This window comes from Pocillopora damicornis, chromosome 1 (genome assembly GCF_964200805.1).
Source record: "Pocillopora damicornis chromosome 1, jaPocDami1.2, whole genome shotgun sequence".
NCBI lineage: Eukaryota > Metazoa > Cnidaria > Anthozoa > Scleractinia > Pocilloporidae > Pocillopora > Pocillopora damicornis.
In genome coordinates, this window is record NC_142670.1 from 7,836,890 (window position 1) to 7,856,589 (window position 19,700).

Here is a 19,700-nt window from a genome sequence, read left to right on the forward strand (position 1 = left end):
AGGATGCGAGACTATTTCCGTTGACAGTCTGCAGTGCAACTTCCGTCCACGGAATACAACTTCCGTCCACGGAATACATCTTCCGTCCACGGAATACAACTTCCGTCCACGGAATACAACTTCCGTCCACGGAATACAACTTCCGTCCACGGAATACAACTTCCGTCCACGGAATACAACTTCCGTCCACGGAATACAACTTCCGTCCACGGTCGAGAACTTCCGTCAACATCTGCTTTACCTCAATATCTCATTCATTGCTTTCAGCATGAATGAGCTAAAAAATCAAACTAAAGTGGCTATACCTGTACATGAAGATCATGAAATTTTGAAACATTTGTTTTTATTGGTGATTGACTTGTGGTATTTTTGAAGTTTTTTCTACTCATCTGCAGGTTAATTAGATTTTGGATTTTACATTCAATTAACAATTGGTTCTTACGTCAGCGTGCGTTCATCGATGAAGCACGCGGGAAGTTTAGAGAGCACAAAAGATGCGCAAGAGTTGCTCGACGCTTAACCGTGAGCAACTCCAGCTTTTTGAGTGCTCTCCAAACTTTCTGCGTGCTTCATCGATGAACGCACAACTGACGTATGAACCAATTGTTTTAACATTTTCAACCAGATGGAAAAATTTTTTTTCTCGAGGGATTTGTTTGCTGACGTCATGAGCGTGCACAATAGGAATATGAAGCACGCTCGCGCAATTGAATTTGATTAGACAAATATACTAGCTATGTTATAAACTTGGTTAGATTTATTCATTGATACTGTTTCATCATGGCTTGTTTGCATGAAATGGTAACTGTAATTTAGATTAAGAGATGTTTTTGAGGCAACATCAAGGATGAATTATCTTTTAAAATGGAATACTTCAGTAACTCTCTTCATTTCATGCAACATCATTTAGTATTTCTGGAGGACAATTAAAGGAAGCGGGTTGTAAAAAAGTAATAATTTTTTATTCAGCTCAGTATTTAAACATGAGAGTAACATTTTATGTTTTCACATGTAACAGGATGGTCCAGCCGAAGATGGCCCGGAAAAGTAGTGAAATCTACTCTTGGTAACAAGGGTGACTTTTGGAGAAACTTGAGCGCTTAATTGGTAAATACGTCTTGGCTTGTACTTCTGATGATAACAGTTTGCTGACAGAGTAAATTGAAATGTCAGTCCCAATACAGGAAGGTACCTTTCATCTGACCTGTACAAAGAGAACTTAAATGATGTATTTGTGCTTGGCACAACTACTTTATTTATATTGGAGCCCCCCTCCCCCCCTGAGAAAAAAAGTTGATGATTTTTTGTAAACACGAATGTATGAGAGAAGCTCTGGAGCTATTGACTTTGTTTTTGTTAGAATGCATAAGGTTCAATGATTGTAATGATTACTTGTCAGCTATCAAACTTTTCACTTATATTAATCATAGTTGTAACTGCATGATTGCCATACGTACTTCTTCAAAAGTTGTTGGAGCTGAGTCTGTAGCCTGTCATCCTTTGTTAAGAATTGTGCAATTATTTAATTTTGCAGTATTTACCAGGTTGTAACATGTAAATTGAACGGCAATAAATATTCAGGCTCAAGATTTCAAAAGTGGTGTTCTTACAAATGCTGTTACCTATTCTTCAAAGGAAACTTTTATTTAGTCAATTGATCATAAGATATTTGAGTTTAAAAAGAAAAAAAATCTGGAATACCAATAATCCTCTTCCAATTAGGACTGAAATTCATGGGCAATCTCCTCTTTGACGTCATGTTTTTATTTTGACCTGCCTCCTTCCCTTTAATGTTTAGGTGTACATAGATTATCCCTCTCACCCCCTGTGGGTGAATCAAGGAGAACAATCAAAAACTTCTTTAGTTGGTGATCATCTCTTTTATTCTCATGGGCTTAATGTGTGACTTAGGGGTGGTACTGTGGGGAGAAATTAAATGTGAGTCATTGTTAGCAGGGTTTTAAGGATTGCGTAAACTGTATTGGAAGGTTATCGTTCCAGGTAGGCTAACACTCATAAACTACCGGTAGTTGTACATAAGTCTTGATCGTGTTGTCGCAAGAACGTTTGACTCAATTTGATTTAAATAATCTAAACTGAATAAGTAGAAATATGGAATTTATTTTTCATTCTCCTTTAAGTGAGCATCAAAGTGCTTAATGTACTCGAGAATGCGATGGTGTTAGTTACGAAAAAACGTGCACAGAAATAATAATAATAATAATAGTTTGAATAGTGTTGCTGCTCAAAAAGGAACAATTGTTTTCTTTTTGGAATAATTAATTCCTCTATATTGTGTTTGTGATATTTTTACCACAGACTCAGCTCCTGAACAAAACTTTTCGCAGGACTCTTACCAAGACTACGTAGGACCACCTTGCACGCAACAGTACGGTAAGAAAAGTTGGTCATTATAATGGCGTGAAATATGTCCCAAGTACAAAAAATAACCCGTTCTCAGAAAGGCAATGGTACAAAATGATAAGGGATTAGGGTGGGGGACCCGACAGACTTCCTGATGCCCAATGTAACGGTTCTCAGTGTAATTGAGACTTTTTCGGCGCTTAGTGTACTCGAGAATGCGATGGTGTTAGTTACGAAAAAACGTGCACAGAAATTAACGCCGGAGAGTATCACGATCAAGCCAATAGCTAAGTAATAAAACATTTATCCAACTACCGTATCATTTACCTGAAGCCAGTGCTTATTAGTCTTTTCCTCTCATAATAGCGTTAACAATGGGGATGTTCGAGGTATTTGTAATCTATTCCAACAGTGTCCGTTCGTTTAGCACAGTTCGGGTAAAGTACTTCGTAACAGTGGCGAGTTATGGTGTTATAACACATTTAGTAAAACCTGTGTTGAAAGAAAACCGAAAAGGTCCTCGTTAACGTCCACTTATTATAAAATATCCGTTTCGTTCAATTTTTGTAAACTGAGTAATGGTGACAAGCTTAAAATTACCGTTTGCGTTCCCTGTCATTCGCTACCCAATATTTTGAAAAATATACAAACCTGTGCCAGAAGAAAAGCTGTAAACAGCAAAAAAGAGCTCGGTTAACATGTCTTTGTAATCGAAGATTAACCGTCATTCTCAGCCATCTTAAGCATCGCCGTCGCCATCGCCGTCGCAGCAAGGTATGATACTATATACAGTAAAAAAGAGCTCGGTTAACATCTCGTTCTAATCGAAGATTAACATTTTCATCCATCTTAAGCATCGCCTTCGCCTTCGCCGTCGCCGTCGCTGTCGCCGTCGCCATCGCCGTGGCCGTGGCGGTGGCCGTGGCCGTCGCCGTGGCCGTCGCCGTCGCCGTTGCCGTTGCCGTCGCCGTCGCAGCAAGGTATGATAGTATCTACAGTAATTAGTAAAAAAGAGCTCGGTTAACATGTCGTTCTAATCGAAGATTAACATTCTCATCCATCTTAAGCATCGCCATCGCCATCGCCATCGCCGTCGCCGTCGCCGTCGCCGTCGCCGTCGCCGTCGCTGTTGCCATCACCGTCGCTGTTACCGTCGCCTTCGCCGTTGCCGTTGCCGTCGCTGTTGCCGTCGCCTTCGCCTTCGCCGTCGCCATCGCTTTCGCAGCAAGGTATGATACTATATACAATACACTATATCCTATGTACTCAGGTGTAGCACTTCGTAACAGCAGCGACTTGAGGTGTTATAACGCATCTAGTAAAACCTGTGTTGAAAGAAAACCGACAAGGTCCTCGTTAACGTCCACTTATTATAAAATATCCGTTTCATTCAAGTTTTGTAAACTGAGTAATGGTGACAAGCTTAAAATTACCGTTTGCGTTCCCTGTCATTTGCTACCCAATATTTTGAAAAATATACAAACCTGTGCCAGAAGAAAAGCTGTAAACAGCAAAAAAGAGCTCGGTTACCATGTCTATGTAATCGAAGATTAACCGTCATTCTCAGTCATCTTAAGAATCGCCGTCGCAATCGCTGTCGCAGCAAGGTATGATACTATATACAGTAAACAGTAAAAAAGAGCTCGGTTAACATCTCGTTCTAATCGAAGATTAACATTTTCATCCATCTTAAGCATCGCCTTCGCCTTCGCCTTCGCCTTCGCCTTCGCCGTCGCCGTCGCTGTCGCCGTCGCCATCGCCGCGGCCGTGGCCGTGGCCGTCGCCGTCGCCGTCGCCGTCGCCGTCGCAGCAAGGTATGATAGTATCTACAGTAATTAGTAAAAAAGAGCTCGGTTAACATGTCGTTCTAATCGAAGATTAACATTCTCATCCACCTGAAGCATCGCCCTCGCCCTCGCGCTCGCCCTCGCGCTCGCCCTCGCCCTCGCCCTCGCCCTCGCCCTCGCCCTCGCCCTCGCCCTCGCCCTCGCCCTCGCCCCCGCCCTCGCCCTCGCCCTCACCCTCGCCCTCGCCGTCTCTCTCGCCCTCGCCCTCGCCCTCGCCCTCGCCCTCGCCCTCGCCCTCGCCCTCGCCCTCGCCCTCGCCCTCGCCCTCGCCCTCGCCCTCGCCCTCGCCCTCGCCCTCGCCCTCGCCCTCGCCCTCGCCCTCGCCCTCGCCCTCGCCCTCGCCCTCGCCCCCGCCCTCGCCCTCGCCCTCGCCCTCGCCCTCGCCCTCGCCCTCGCCCTCGCCCTCGCCCTCGCCCTCGCCCTCGCCCTCGCCCTCGCCCTCGCCGTTGCCGTCGCCGTCTCCGTTGCCGTCGCCGTTGCCGTTGCCGTCGCCGTCGCTGTTGCTGTCGCCGTCGCCTTTGCCGTCGCCATCGCTTTCGCAGCAAGGTATGATACTATATACAATACACTATATCCTATGTACTCAGGTGTAGCACTTCGTAACAGCGGCGACTTGAGGTGTTATAACGCATCTAGTAAAACCTGTGTTGAAAGGAAACCAAAAAGGTCCTCGATAGCGTCCACTTATTATAAAATATCCGTTTCATTCAAGTTTTGTAAACTGAGTAATGGTGACAACCTTGAAATTACGAACCTTTACGCCGTTTACATTTCCAATCATTACCGGTAGTTGTATATAAGTCTTGATCGTGTTGTCGCAAGAACGTTTGACTCAATCTGATCTAAATAACCTCAATTGAATAAATAAAAATTTGAGATTTATTTTTCATTCTCCTTTTGAAGTGATAATCAAAGTTTTGAAGTCATGACATGAGGCTTACACTACAGGTTTATAGGAAATCTGCGTAAGTACGAGTTTTGTCAACATTAAAGCTGTTAATGTAGGTGTACGAGCACATTAGATGTTGAAAAAACTGTTAACCCTTTAACTCCCAAGATCTAACTGTTAATTCTCCCCTCTAGCTGCTACACATTTCTTTGTTAGTTAGTTATAAGGATATGATGTTAGATCAAGAACACAACTCCTATCTGATAAGTTTGAGTATTCTCATTAACTGTTTTGTCGGATAATGTAAGGATATCACAGGGAGAAGTTACATGTTAATCACTTCTGGGAGTTAAATGCGGCGAATATTTTGCTTAGATTTCTCATTAAAGTAACCTGTATGAGTGTACTCCCTTTTTTTTATAATCTTGCTTTTCCAGCTCACCCTGCATTCTAATTTTTCGACTAAATTTTTTTTCTTTCAATATATCTGGAACTCCTGGTGTTAGATATCACAGGTCTATTTAGAACTTTTCTGTACTGGTAGTTGCAAGAAATTGTGAAGCTGTATGGCGCATGAATTTTTCCCCTGACTCTGTTAATGGTCTATTAGGTGTAAGGATTGGGACTGATAGTAATACTTACGATTTTTCTACAGCAATAACCCCTACAGCAATACCCCCTAGAGGGGGGGGACTGCTCCATCACTCCGCCAAGCGGCATCTCACTGGAGACTAATTTCAGTCTGAGCTGTAGCAACTGGGAAAGTGACAACACCCCTCTGTCCTACCAGTTTCAATACAGGCTAGAGAATGGTTTGTACAATGTGTTATATCGTGGCGTTAACAACAACATAACTACCTCTTGGATACCACCTGGGAATAGTACAGATAATTTTACTGTCAAAGTTAACGCTATAGTAACCGACAATTTTGGAATTTCTGCCTCCCCAGTCTCTTTGAAAGTTCAGGTAGGTCGCTAACCATAAGTTTATTGTCTAGCGTGAAAGGATGTGAGAATATTTGATTTCTTTTAGTCCCTATTAGTAATAGATTAATTCTAGTTATAGATAACTACTTTTGACTTTTGCAGATCAAGCCATCTCAGAATGTAGCACCCGATTTTATCGCAAACCTTCGTGAGAAATTCATTAAGATAAAAAACCTGACAGAAGCGGCGCTACTAGCAAACGTTTTACTTCTATCAGTTTCACATGAAACCTCAATGGATTTGGAGAAGAAATACAAGGTACTTTTCAAACCCAATTCGTTACTTAAAAAGTGAAACAAAACTAGTTCATTCTGATAGTATCCGAAAAGCAAAGAGTTTACCAAGGGCCAAACGTGCAAAAAAATGAGAAGACATTTATATGGAGAAAATAATAACAATTAAAAAAATCAACTTTCGTAGAACAGACAAGTATAATACATTAAATATATCAACATACTTTTAAGAAAAATGGAGGATTATGCGTTATATATCTGATGTTTTTGCAGCACGAGAATCGTTTCGTGCATTTTAAGCGTTGACTTTCCATTATTCTCGCGATTCACCTTCCGTTCTGACGAATGAAGAATGCTGAGGAGAATTCTTTGAATAAATTTCAAAGGAATACTTACAACGTCTTGAAATTGAGGTTTAAAAATACATTTCATGGGCAGAAATCACCAAAAACTGGTGTTTATTAATTTCCGGAGTGTTTTTTTTAATTTCCGGAGTGCAAATTTTACGATTATTTGGCTCAAAAGTCCTTAAAGAAAGACTAATAATCGCAAATGGCATTTCTAGCGATTAATAGTCTGAAAGCGTCTTCTATCACGAATAATAATCGTGGTAAGTACGACTATTAATCGCGTACAAACTCACTAATAGTCGTGTTTGACTGGCTTTTAAACTTAATAGTCGTACATCGCACGGTTAATAATCGCATCTGACAGCAAATGTCCTTATTTATCGTGAAGAAACGTACTCTTCTCCAAAGAAAGTTCAAGCTCAACCTTTTTTTGAACGGCCGCCATTACGACCAAAAATTCAGAATTCAGTATTTCTTCGCACATGGCTTTTTAGGCAATAAATTTCACATATTTGAAGTTTTCTCGGGTTCAAGTTCTCAGTGAACTTAATTTCTTTTCAAAAAGTGTGTTTACCAACTAAGTTTTCTTTGTTTTTCACTCTTCCACGAAGTACAGCGCGGACTTACGGTGTTGTGAGAATCGTAATTAGAATTTCTTCTCGATGATAATGTACACAAATACGAAGTTTAACCGAGAAAAAATACAAACAAACAGCCAAGTAAGTCAAAGAACGTCAAATTCTTCCCAATTACAGCTTCTTGTGAAGCTGGACGTAAGTTTACGAGCAAGCGACAGATGAAAACGGCAGCGGTGAAGAGTGCCAAAGATGGAATATGGTAAAATTTTTTCATGCTTGGATAACTTGCATCCCCTTGCACTAGTAGTCTTGGAAATGCAGAATTGGAAATTGCCAGGCTTAATCCTTTGAAAGGAAGAAAAAGGCAATGTTTCATTGATATCCTTTCCCCGTTTTGTTTTGAAGATACATAATCCTAGAAAAAAATACATTGCATTTATGTTAGCGAAGGAGAGAGAAATATTTGAGTCGCGGCCAAATTTCTCCACGCCGCCAGACTCTTTCCAAAACTAGTGCGTTTCCGAAATGGATTCTTCAAGGGCAATAGGGAGAATAATCTAACGGAATGGAAAAACCATTCGCGATTTTTTTGTGAAACGTATTTTAGAGTTTGCGATGTCACGCCGATTCGGTGAGATGTTTGTTTTATGATGGCGATATTTATTTAACGGCAAAATATAATAGTTTTTTACCCGCAACTGATTGCAGGCAACAATAAGAACGGCTTTCCTTCATTTCTTTAAAAAAAATAGCTATACTCTTTCATTCAAAAAAGTTAAAAATTAATTAAAATATTTGACAATAGTGCGTGACTGTCGACTCAATTCATCGCTACGATTGTTTAGATACGAATTATTTAGATCAGAGCACAACATGTCGCATGGGTTATCATGTCTTGGAAACTTCTTTAATTGATGAGTTTGAGCCTACACATACTAGAAACAGTCACAGAGATTTTGAGAGTATTCTTTCAGTTCATCGCAATGACCAAATTGACTCTTCAAGTTGGCTCTTTCCTAACCGCACGAAAATCATGTTTTCGCGGGAAAAAGTTAAAAAGCTTTTCAGCTGACAATTGTCTGTTAGGTTCAGATTTATCTTTAATAGTATTGTATAACTTCGTACCTTTGATTTCACTAGTCTCTGGAGCAGCACTTATGAACAACCAGGTGTAGATTTCACCAGCTATCCCGCGTATTAAATCTGCAACGCCCCTTCCGTTTTCCGTCGATCGCCTCGATAAAAATCAGCAATCCGTCAACTCATGTATCCCCATCATCATTTCTATTATCTTCGACCACAATTTTACGTCCCTACTGTCTCCATAATCATGAATGTGGTAAAGACACCTTAAAGATCGAACACATTGCCAGAAGAAAGAGCTTCTATGGTGATCAATTGAAAAACTTGCTGTCAAACCTTGACCAATCACAGAGTGCATTTTGCTTTCTACCTAAATCTTGTCTAAAGTTTGAGGGGCGATGGACGATACTCTTCGTTCACGCTTATTACCCGTAAGTCACTCCACGTGACATGTAGTGGATTGGTGTATGGAATCGAAGTGAATGTCGATCAGCATTCTGACCATAGACGATGCCGAATATTTTAATTAGGTTATAATGAGCTTTGGCTTTTTAAAGGGTTGAACTGTTGAACAATTTAATTCCAACTTTCCCCTATATGTCTTTAGAACTATTTTTGTTAGTCTTTGAAAAGTTTTGCTAACTTTTCTGTGATTGGTCAAGCTTTGACAGCAAGCTTTGCGATTGGTCACCATGGACACTCTCTGTTCTGGCGATGTGTTCGATCTGCAAGGTCTCCCATCCACACTAACGATTGCAGAGAATGTAGGGACGTAAAAGTGTGCACGAAGGACAATTTAAACATAGAAATGGGATATTGGCGATTCATCAGTTGGCAGATTACTGGTTATTACTGAGGCTATTAACTGAAAGTGGGTTTGTTTGACAAAAATCGGAAGAAGAAGCGTTGCGCGAGATTGCTGGTGAAATCTACCTGTAGTGCTCATAACCGCTCCATGACAGACCACCGTAAAACAAAGGTACGAAATTATATGATATAACTAGTAGGGAAAATTCCACTTGGTCTGTTTTCTAGTAACTGCAGACTCAAACTCCACTGAAACTGAGAGAGCTACAAAAAATTATTAAACGAAAGAGCCACGATGGATGATGGTTTCTAAAATGCACTGTGGAATAATAATCACATCACTTCAAGCGGTGTGCAAAGTTACAGATGATAATACGAAATCGACCGTAAAAATAAAGCTTGTCTTCGCAAACAATTGTCAGCTGAAAAGTTTTTTTTCCCCGCGAAAATCCGATTTTCGCGGTAGGAAAGAGGAAGTCGAAGAGTTTTCTTTTATAGGCCATGGCAAATAAATAACAGAATACTCTCAAAATCTCTGTGAAAATTGTTTAGGCTGAAACACAGAGAAAACTTTTTATTTATATTCCCAACAGATTTTTTTATCGGAGTGGTGCGTGACGTAGGCTTCGTATTTCTGCATATTGAATTTTGACCGCGGATCAGAAACACTTTCAATGAGAACCCATTTTTGTTCTTGTACATTACTTTAGTTTACCTCTCAGGAATATACTAATCGAACGAAAGAAGTTTCGGAAATCATGAAAACCCATTATGTGCTTAGATCTAAATAATTCGTATCAAAACAAAGCATCGAGGAAATGAGTCGACAGTCACGCACTGTCGTCAGATGTTTTTATCAGGTTTGAAATTTTTTGAATGAAAGAGTGTAGCAGCTATTTTTTGAAAGAAATGAAGAGAAGCCGTTTTTGTTGTTGCCTGCTATCGGTTTCGGGTAAAAACGATTACATTTTGCTGTTAAATAAATAACGCCATCACCAAATAAACATCTTACCGAGTCGGCGTGACATTGCAAAGTCTAAAATACGTTTTCACAAAAAAAAATCGAAAAAGGTTTTTGCACTCCTATTGCATTCGAAAAACCCACTTCGGAAACACACTAGTTTTGGAAAGAGTCCGGCAGCGTGGAGAAATTTAGCCGCGACTCAAATATTTCTCTGTCTGTTTCGCTCAACTAAATGCAACGCGTTTTTTTTGTTTGGATTACGTATCTCCAAAACAAAACGGAGAAAGGATATCTGTGACACGTTGCTTCTTTTTTCTTTAAAAGGGTTAAGCCTGACAATTTCCAATTCTACAAATCCAAGACTACTAGTGCAAGGGGATGCAAGTTATCCAACCATGAAAATATTTTATCATATTCCACCTTTGGCACTCTTCACCGCCACCGTTTTCATCTGTCGCTTGCTCGTGAACTTACGTCCAGCTTCACAAGAAGCTGTTATTGGGAAGAATTTGACGTACTTTGACTTACTTGGCTGTTTGTTTGTATTTTTTTCTCGGTTAAACTTCAATTTAATCAAACCTGTCGGAAATTAACGTATTTGTGTACATTATCATTGAGAAGAAATGCTAATTGCGTTTCTTACAACACCGTTAGCCCGCGCTGTACTTCGTTGAAGAGTAAAACAAAGAAAACTTAGTTGGTAAACAAACTTTTTGAACAAAAATGAAGTTCACTGAGAACTTGAACCCGAGAAACTTCAAATATGTGGCACATATTGCCTTAAAAGCCACGTGTGAAGAAATACTGAATTCTGAATTTTTGGTCGTAATGGCGGCCGTTCAGAAAAAAGTTGAGCTTGAACTTTCTTTGGAGAAGAGTACGTTTCCACAATTATTAATCGTGGAAGAAGACGCTTTCAGACTATCAATCGCAAGAAATGCCATTTGCGATTAATAGTCTTACTTAAAGGACTTTTAAGCCAAATAATCGTAAAATTTGCACTCCGGAAATTAAAAAACACTCCGGAAATTAATAACCACCTGTTCAAATATTCCTTTTTTTTCTGCTTAGACGTTTTCGGTGATTTGATGCATTAAGATCAATCATGCCCTTGCAAATCATTTGATGGGTTTTAACTGGCAATGCCATAGGGAAACCTGATACGTTGAGTCTAAATATGTCTTTAGATCTATATCTTTGAAACGAGCCTCACATGGGGGATACAGTTTGGTTGCCTATTTCTTTACTGGTTTAAATAACTTTAAGCTAATATCTTTATCGTTGTTTAAGGTAATGAACGACATCCTTGATAAAATTTCGCCCTTGGAAGCGAAAACTGTCTTCGACCTGCTTCAAAAATCATCAGTTATCGGCTCTGCTCTTCAGGTTCTGGAGAAAGTGCCCCAGCAGTTTTTGGTAAGTTAATTACGTAATATTGTTTGGGGCTGGAATTGCGTTGGTGGTTACGTCAAGTTTTCATACCGTGAAACTATTTGACCAGAAAAGCTCAAGAAAAACAGCAATAACAACAACAGCAAAGACGAAGAAAACGGAAATGAACAAGCATAAAAACAAGCAACTATTATCAAATGAACCAACCTATAGTTTTGTACATACTTTAACTAATTCGCCACAAATTATCTCTAGGACGGTCATAGGAAAGAAATCTGAAAGCAAGCATTTTTAGCTTCATTTAAATTCATTTGCACTCCACAGAATTTCTCCTTGTCTGTTATCAGTTCAATGACGTCACGACTATGGTCTCTTGCCCAGAAACAAGACGTAGCAGACATACCACTGACGAAGCAATCAGCAGGAAACTTGGCTTCATGTCTTAATAGCGTGTTGAAGGCAGCAGCAGTGATTGCATCAGAAAACTTCAAATCAAGTATTCAACAACTGGTACTGTAATGTGCATTAGTCTATATTCATTGGCGAATGGTCCATTGATGATTGTTGCAAACTTAACCGTTACTCCCTTCTTCATTCATATTTGGGACTTTTTAAGGTTTGTTTGTATGTATGTTTGTTTTAAGCTTGCGAAAATCCATAGTTTGCTTACATTATATGGTTATTTATGAAATTTCTACAGGGTAAACTACTGGTGAAGATTTCAATGAAGATCCTCGAGAAAGTTGCAGACTCAGTGTTGGCCTTGACAGTACCTGATGAAAGAACGATATCATTCACGGCAGGACAACTATCCATGACAGTCGGAAGATATAGCCTCCAAAGACTTTCAGGACTGGAAATAACAGCAGGAAAAGGCCGGTTTATCTTACCGTCTAAAAGCCAATTGTTACTCTCTGGAGTAAACAAAACAAGTTTTGTAAATGTTCAGGTAAGTATTCCTGCCCTTCAGGCAAATTTCAATCCAAGTTTTTTTTTTGCAGATACCGATACCAGTCAAGTTAAAATAGCACTTTATGTACCTTATAGGTTGCTTATTACCTCCAGCAATCATATTTCTTGTTTTGCTTTTGACGTGTTCAACTCTGGCACTTAGGCAGCAAAAAAGAATCGAGTCATGTGACCGTTATTTATTTTTCGTTGTTCTTCAAATATATTTTCAGTTTTATTTTGATCTCAACTTATGATAACTTATGATTAATAGTAAGACGGAGTACCATGTTTGCGTGTTCAATTATAACAGCACAAAAACGAACATGCAAAATTCTTAATTATTCTTCTTTTAGATGCTCTCATTTTCTTTCAATCCTTACACTTGGGACGCCACAAAGGAGCGAGTTGGCTCTGATGTTGTAACCCTGCTCTTGAAAAACAACGATAGCGAGCTTATTAAAGTATCAAATCTCACGGAAGACATTGTTATCGTTACGCCTTTAAAACTTCAGAAAATCTCTGCTTCAGAAAAGTCATGGTATTTCACAAAGAACGATGATCTACGTTTCCACGAGATAAACGTCAAGTATGAAAACACCCTGCTGATGCTGGAAATCAAACCTCAAGATCCAACCGTTCATCTGTTTGTCTATATGCGTTTTAGTCAGCGACCGACAACTCAAAACTACGACTTCAATGCTACTATCTCTTATGACAAAAAGTGTGTCTGGATGATAAGTGCTCAGAACAAAAGTAAAGGGCAAACAGTTTGCTCCTTGAATCCACATACACCGATACAAGTTCTGGCTGAGCGTCCCGGGAAGTACTTTCTCGGCTTAAAAAATTACAATGCCACAGTGAACTTATCTCATAAAAGGGAGAAAAGATCTTGTGTTGGTGGAAGGCGAAGAAAGCGCTCCTGCGTCGAAGTCAAAGATCCACCACCCACCCCACCCCAGAGTCAAAATGTCCCTGTGATGCCAGTTTATGATTCCACAACAGACCAGAACTACACTCTGAAGGTGACCTTGGGTAGTTGTGTTTACTGGTCAGAAAATTTTGACAAGTGGATATCATCTGGCTGTCAGGTAAGTGAAAAGTTAAGGGACGATTTTCAGGACAATCTTTTTTTTTTTATAATTTGACATTGTATTCGACAAAGTTCAGATGATTTGAGCTTTCCCGTGTATTGTTTGCAAAAGCAAGTCGTCTTGTGGTGGTCTTAACTCATTAAGCTTATCATTGAATTCAGGCTAATCTTTGACTAGACAAAAGTCGAATCGATTTGATAACCAGCTGGGGCCTAGCAGCGCCTTTAAACAGAAAAGATACAGTGTTGACAGCCAAAATGATAATTTTTATTGTTAACATCTTCCTTGTATTTTATAATTTCAGGTTTTAGCAGAATTAAATGGATTTTTAAACTGTAGCTGTAGCCATTTGACATCATTTGGGGGAAGTCTCTTAGTCGAACCGAATCCTATTGACTTCGACAGGGTTCTAGTCGAGTTTCAGCAGTTATCAGAAACTGGAAATATTGCAGTAATCGTGGCTATTTTGGTGGTTTTATTGTGTTATATGACTGTGCTTGCTGTCGTAAGGAAATTCGACAAGGAAGACGCGAAAAATGTAAGTGTCGAACTAGATTTTGCTTAGGACCATTGTTTTAACAGAGCATGCTCTCCAGTATAACCCTTTCACTTTCATGATCTGGTCGTCAATTCTCTCCTCCGGTTGCCATACATCTTTTTTTTCTTTTGTAAAAAAATCATTAAAAGTTACTAATAGATCAAGATAACAACTTCTCCATGATAAATTTGAATATTCTCATAACCTTGTACCTGGATAATGCGCGGACATTTTTGGGAGAAGTTACATGTTGATAATCTCTGGGAGTTAAACGGTTTAAATAAAAAAGGTTTTAATGTTGACAACATAATTAGTTTTCAAGGTTTTTTGAGATTGAAATTTTAACTTGAAACTGCGTTGAGAATATCCTTTAAAAAAAATGATGTTAAAAAGTGAAGTGACAGCCAATTAAATTGAACTGTTTACAAAGTTTACGGGTTATTTTTTTTCTCTTTTTGGAATGTGACAAAAAGGCGACTTAAGAGTACAAATTAGCTAGCTGTGTTAAGAACTCATGGTTTATCATGTTTTTCTAGAGGGAATTACCGATCCAACTTCCATCATCTTCAAGCAGCACCTATGAATACGTTATAGTGATTACCACAGGGGCTTGGAAAAACTCCAGCACGACTGCTCATGTTGCTTTGGAGATCTACGGTTCTGAAGGAAAGAGTGGTATTCTTCAGCTTAGCCAAGAAGAGCCTGGTGCAGTTCAAACGTTATTCTCTCGAGGTAATTCAGATGTTTTTGTACTTTATGTTGACAAATCACTTGGTTCGATTCAAGAATTACAGATTGGACATGATAATTTTGGAGATAATCCCACGTGGTACCTGGAGGAAATTGTCATTCGGGACGTACAATCCAAGCAGTCGTGGAAATTCATGGCCAATCAGTGGTTTGCTCTTGAGCGCGGAGACGGGCGCATCGAGCGAATAGTCGACAAGACCTCAAATCATCTGGATTTTGGCGATGAAGTTGCAAGACGTTGGCGAAGAGGCCTCGCGGAGTGGCACATTTGGATTTCAGTGGCAGCCAAGCTAAGAAAAAGCCGCTTTACAAGAGCGCAGCGGCTTTCTTGCTGCCTTTCAGTACTTTTGACATCCATGTTTGCTAACGCGATGTTCTATAAGTTAGAAGGCAAATATGAACAGCCTATCCAAGTCGGACTGCTGAAAATGTCGTGGAGACAAGTGGTGACTGGAATTGAAAGCGCGCTCCTTGTGACGCCCATAAACATTGTCATAGTGTTTCTGTTTCAGAAAGGAGCTGAAAAGTCTGCGACGAACAATGACCATTGTCTCAAAGGTACCCTGATCTCTGGTGTTGCTTGGTGTTTGTTATGTTTTTCTTGTACTGTTTCGGCTGCGTTTTCAATTTCCTACAGTCTAATTTGGGAAAAGAGTGTCAGTGAGCAGTGGCTGTCTTCGATGCTTATTTCATTCGCACAGGATGTAACAATCAAGGAACCAGTGAAAGTGTTCTTCACAGCTTTAACATTCGCGGCCATTTTAAAGATAAAGGCGAAGAGATCAAAAGTACACGCCTGCGAAGGCCCTCAGCAAGTTAAAACTGGGTACTATAAGAAACATTTTTGGGCACTGAAATTATCAGAGGTGGAAGAGATGAGGAGACGACAAGTTAAGAAACAGAACCTGGCACGTTATTTCACAGAGTTGGGTTTATACTTGGTCTTCGTTTTCTTGCTTATGGCAGTGTGTTATGGAAACAGAAATGACCATCGTTACTTAATGACGAAATCAATCCGAGATGGACTACCAAACTTTGCCAAGGTGAGTAGACATGAGTTCATTACGATAATTCTATTGCTAAAATTCGCGTGTTAAAGCGGCTACCTCATACAAACATACTATTTAAGGGGTTGGGTACCATGGGAATGAGCACGTGGGAAAAATAGTCTACAGCATGCCCATAAATACTAACTCGTTTGTGTGACTTAAACCGGTTCTACTCATCTATTCATCTATGTATACTATACTGCTGTACTTAAAATTACATATACATAGATATATATATATATATATATATTTCTATTTATTCATTTATTTATTCATTTATTTAACCCAATGATCTTCTGATAATCCAGGTGACAAACAATACAATGTACTGGAACTGGTTACAGCGTGTTTTCATCCCGGGAGTGTTTTCTGGCAGGTGGTATAACGGTCGAAACGAAGAGCAAACAACCTACATTGGTAATAAACACTCTCTTCTTGTCGGAATGGCTCGAGTACGGCAACTTAGAGTGAAAGCGAGTAAGTTTTTTCCATTCTTACTTTTTTTGCATTTCAGTGCTGCTGAACATTGTAACAATTGTCTAAAGAAGTGTTTACATAGCTAGGTTTTGTTTATGAACATTAGTTAAATTTGGGTTTTAATGGTGGCTTTCCTTTGTTCCGTAGGCAAATGCTACTTTGAATGATAATATCAGAAATGTCCATGTCTATTTAAAAGTACGAAATTTGACAAACCGCTGAGTGAAATGGATACCAAAACAAACCTTCTGATTATGACCATTTGTTTTCTAACTTTCAGCTCAATGCAAAGTCCTAAATTATATGGAAACATCGTTCCAAGAATGTTTCAAGGGATACTCTACAGAGAACGAAGACAAGACCGCCTACAGCAGACCTGGCTGGAGGCCTGTCGACAATGCTTCGAGGAATGACGAGTTATTACTACTTTGCCCGCAGCCATGGCGATATCAACATGCCAAGAAAACCGACACTACACCCAGGTGGGGACAGTTCTCCTTTTATGATGGAGGAGGATTTGTAGCAGACCTTGGATATGAAAGCCATAGGGGATTCAGCATAATAACAAGTTTACAGAACAACGGTTGGCTTGACAGAAAAACGAGAGTTGTCCTGGCAGAGTTTTCGACATTCAATCCGTCGGTGAATATTTTAGGTGTTGCCACATACTTCTATGAAGTTGATGCATCTGGACTGATAGCAGCCTCCATGCAAACTCGTGTTCTTTCACTTGATTCTACGGACACACCCTCGTATCAGTTTTATTTGATTTTCTTCTTTCTGTACATTGTATTTGTTTTACTGTATTTTGTTAGAGAAGTTTTCAGGCTTTACAATCATCGTTTTCGATATTTCAAGCTCATGTGGAATTGGATCGAGATATTCCAAATTGTCTTCTCTTTGATTGCCGTGGTGATGTACATAATACGACAAAGTAAAGTCATGTCAACCATGGGCAAACTGCATAGAAACATTTACGAAAATCTAAGTTTCCAAGAAGCTATCACTTGCCAAGAAGTGGAAAATGTCGTAATTGGAATTCTTACTTTCATCGTCACCATCAAGCTATTGCGGATCATTCGCTTCAACAACTATGTTGTTCTATTCTCCAAAACATTGAAGATATCTGCACGATATTTGTCATCCTTTAGCATCGTTTTATCCATTTTCTTTGTGGCATTTTTGCACTTCAGTGTCTTGATGTTTGGCTCTGTAACTGAGCGCTACTCTTCGGTTCTGAAAGGAGCTTATTTCCAACTCGAGCTAACTCTTGGTCGAGTGAAAGCTAGACCAATCAATGAATTGGCACAGGCTAACACCATATACGCCAAAATATTCGCCTTCTTAATTCTCTTCACTCTGACCATTCTCTGTACGAACTTCTTTATCGGCACTATCAACGATGCTCTTTTGGATGCTAAGAATAACGTGAGCGAAAGTGAACTGTATGAACTTATCGATGAGAACCGTTGCTCGAGATCAAAAGAAAGAACAAAATTTTTCGATGCAATCAGTAATACATTGAAACAGTCGAGAACCTCCAAAACTTCAGCAGAAGTGAAGGACAAAGAATTAGGAAACGTTGGCTTTAACTCCAAGAACAGTTCCAATCTCAACTTTGATTTAACAAGTCAAACTATCGTAGCTTGGGGGAAGAAAAGATCTGGAGAAACAATAGATAAACAGCAATATAGTACAGGGAGACAAGCATTGTTCGACAAGATAAGCAACATGTTAAAATCTCTGAAAAGTAAAAGCAATGACGACTGCAGCAAACGTAGAGAAAAAAAAAAAGAAAGATTTCAAGAGGATGTCGTCGAGTCTTCCCTACGTAAATTACGGAGGAGACAGCATGACCTGTTACAGCGGCTGGAGAGTATTGTTTCAGGTTTCACAACGGAACACGAAGAATTTGACTATTTATTTAAAACAGCAGCAAAGGCTCATAACCACTAGGTTGAGAAAGAGTCAAAAGAAAAGGTGAAAGGAAGTAAAACACGTCATCGAAAATCAATAAAAAAAACAGATAGTTAAGCATAAATCATCTCGCACACACAAAGCAACAGCAGAGATTTCCCAGCTTGTCGTATCATTGTGGCAAGTAACAAAAAACAGAAAAAAACTCAGAAAGTTATTTATTTCACATTATTTTTATTGCTGATCTCAAAGGAAGAACCTCTATTTAACTTTTCTTTGGAGCCTATTGATTGTATATAAATATGGTTCGTATTCAACAACAAAAAAATATAAACTCCTTCATATCATTGAAAACAGAGTAACACTAGGAAAGTTAAGTATTGTTATGTTATATATTCCGCCTGCAATATTTTTCTGCAAAAAGATGTAACGATGTAGACGAATATGTTGGAGCCTCGATGATTTGAAAGATTTTAAAAATGATATTTGTATTGAAGACTTTCGTAATACTTGCTGTAAATACTATTGATTATTTTATTTTTAAGCGACAAGTAACTTTACTTAACTTTTTTCAAATTTATTTGATTGGTTCTGTTTATTGTAATTTAATAACGAAATTGAATTCGTGGTTTTAATGAATGAAACTTACTAATTTACTCACTTACAAATAGACAGTTTCTTTGTTCGGAGAAACCAGCAACACCATGCTACTCTACAATTCGAACGGAAATAAAGTTATGTATATATGTATAGAGGATTGGAATTTTGCTGGTCTCGAGCGTACTCACTCACTCTACCCCCTCTATAATGGTAGAATAGGTTTGGTTTCGCGCATTTCTCGATCTTTTATCCTTTTTTTTCTAATTTGGGTACGATACAGATTGATTTGAACACAACTAGCCAAATAATCGTTTCGTGTTGACAAATTGCACAACGGCTTTTATCTGAAATTCTCCAGTACTCCCTTTGTACTTTGTTGGTGACGCCCGACCCCCTCCCCCTGTTCCCCCTTTAACCATGGGATCCCGCCCTAATACCCCTCTCCCCTCTCAAGGGATAAGTCATGACTTATAAGGAGCATGTCAACAAAGGGCTCAGACACTGTGAGCCGCCACCATGGCGAGACCCTTCACGTTCGTGGTAAGCTAAATGGCGCTTCCTGGAGAAGTGATAGCTTCTCAGTCACATTTTCCCCGATTAGCTTTTGCGAGCACGGTCTTGGTTGTCAGGTACGCGTAAAACAAACTGAACCTCGTTTATTCGGCATGTTATTCCAGTTCTGATCATTTTGGCTGTATATTACTTTCAGTACCGAGTTTCACTAGTTCAAATACTTTTGGTTCAATACCAAGGAAAAGGCTGTAAAAGTACCATAAAACTAAAAGGGGTATTTCAAATTTCGGAGGCCTTGCCTCGCGCAGAATGCTATTGTC

At 39.5% G+C, this 19,700-nt stretch overlaps 2 protein-coding genes across 2 annotated transcripts; both read left to right on the plus strand.

The window, feature by feature from the left end:
* Positions 1-2,738: 2,738 nt before the first annotated feature.
* Positions 2,739-14,101, plus strand: LOC149051743 (uncharacterized). The gene is made up of 10 exons (XM_089214669.1): positions 2,739-2,806; positions 3,219-3,344; positions 4,059-4,178; positions 5,902-6,067; positions 6,190-6,345; positions 11,393-11,518; positions 11,819-12,004; positions 12,195-12,443; positions 12,799-13,533; positions 13,841-14,101. The coding sequence occupies exons 1-10, from the start codon at positions 2,739-2,741 to the stop codon at positions 14,099-14,101; spliced, it is 2,193 nt and encodes a 730-aa protein (XP_089070795.1).
* A 515-nt stretch (positions 14,102-14,616) lies between these two features.
* LOC149051744 (polycystin-2-like) lies at positions 14,617-18,985 on the plus strand. Its single transcript, XM_089187175.1, has 3 exons — positions 14,617-15,867; positions 16,182-16,350; positions 16,631-18,985. The coding sequence occupies exons 1-3, from the start codon at positions 14,959-14,961 to the stop codon at positions 18,304-18,306; spliced, it is 2,754 nt and encodes a 917-aa protein (XP_089043301.1). The 5' UTR covers positions 14,617-14,958; the 3' UTR covers positions 18,307-18,985.
* Positions 18,986-19,700: the final 715 nt, after the last annotated feature.

Excerpts from the sequence above, each read along its gene's own strand:
- LOC149051744 (XM_089187175.1), top strand. The coding sequence starts at position 14,959 with ATGGCCAATCAGTGGTTTGCTCTTGAGCGCGGAGACGGGCGCATCGAG. Across the intron at positions 15,868-16,181 it reads GACTACCAAACTTTGCCAAG|GTGACAAACAATACAATGTA; the intron begins GTGAGTAGACAT and ends CTGATAATCCAG. Across the intron at positions 16,351-16,630 it reads GCAACTTAGAGTGAAAGCGA|CTCAATGCAAAGTCCTAAAT; the intron begins GTAAGTTTTTTC and ends TCTAACTTTCAG.
- LOC149051743 (XM_089214669.1), top strand. The coding sequence starts at position 2,739 with ATGGGGATGTTCGAGGTATTTGTAATCTATTCCAACAGTGTCCGTTCG. Across the intron at positions 6,346-11,392 it reads ATTTGGAGAAGAAATACAAG|GTAATGAACGACATCCTTGA; the intron begins GTACTTTTCAAA and ends TCGTTGTTTAAG. Across the intron at positions 11,519-11,818 it reads AAGTGCCCCAGCAGTTTTTG|AATTTCTCCTTGTCTGTTAT; the intron begins GTAAGTTAATTA and ends TGCACTCCACAG.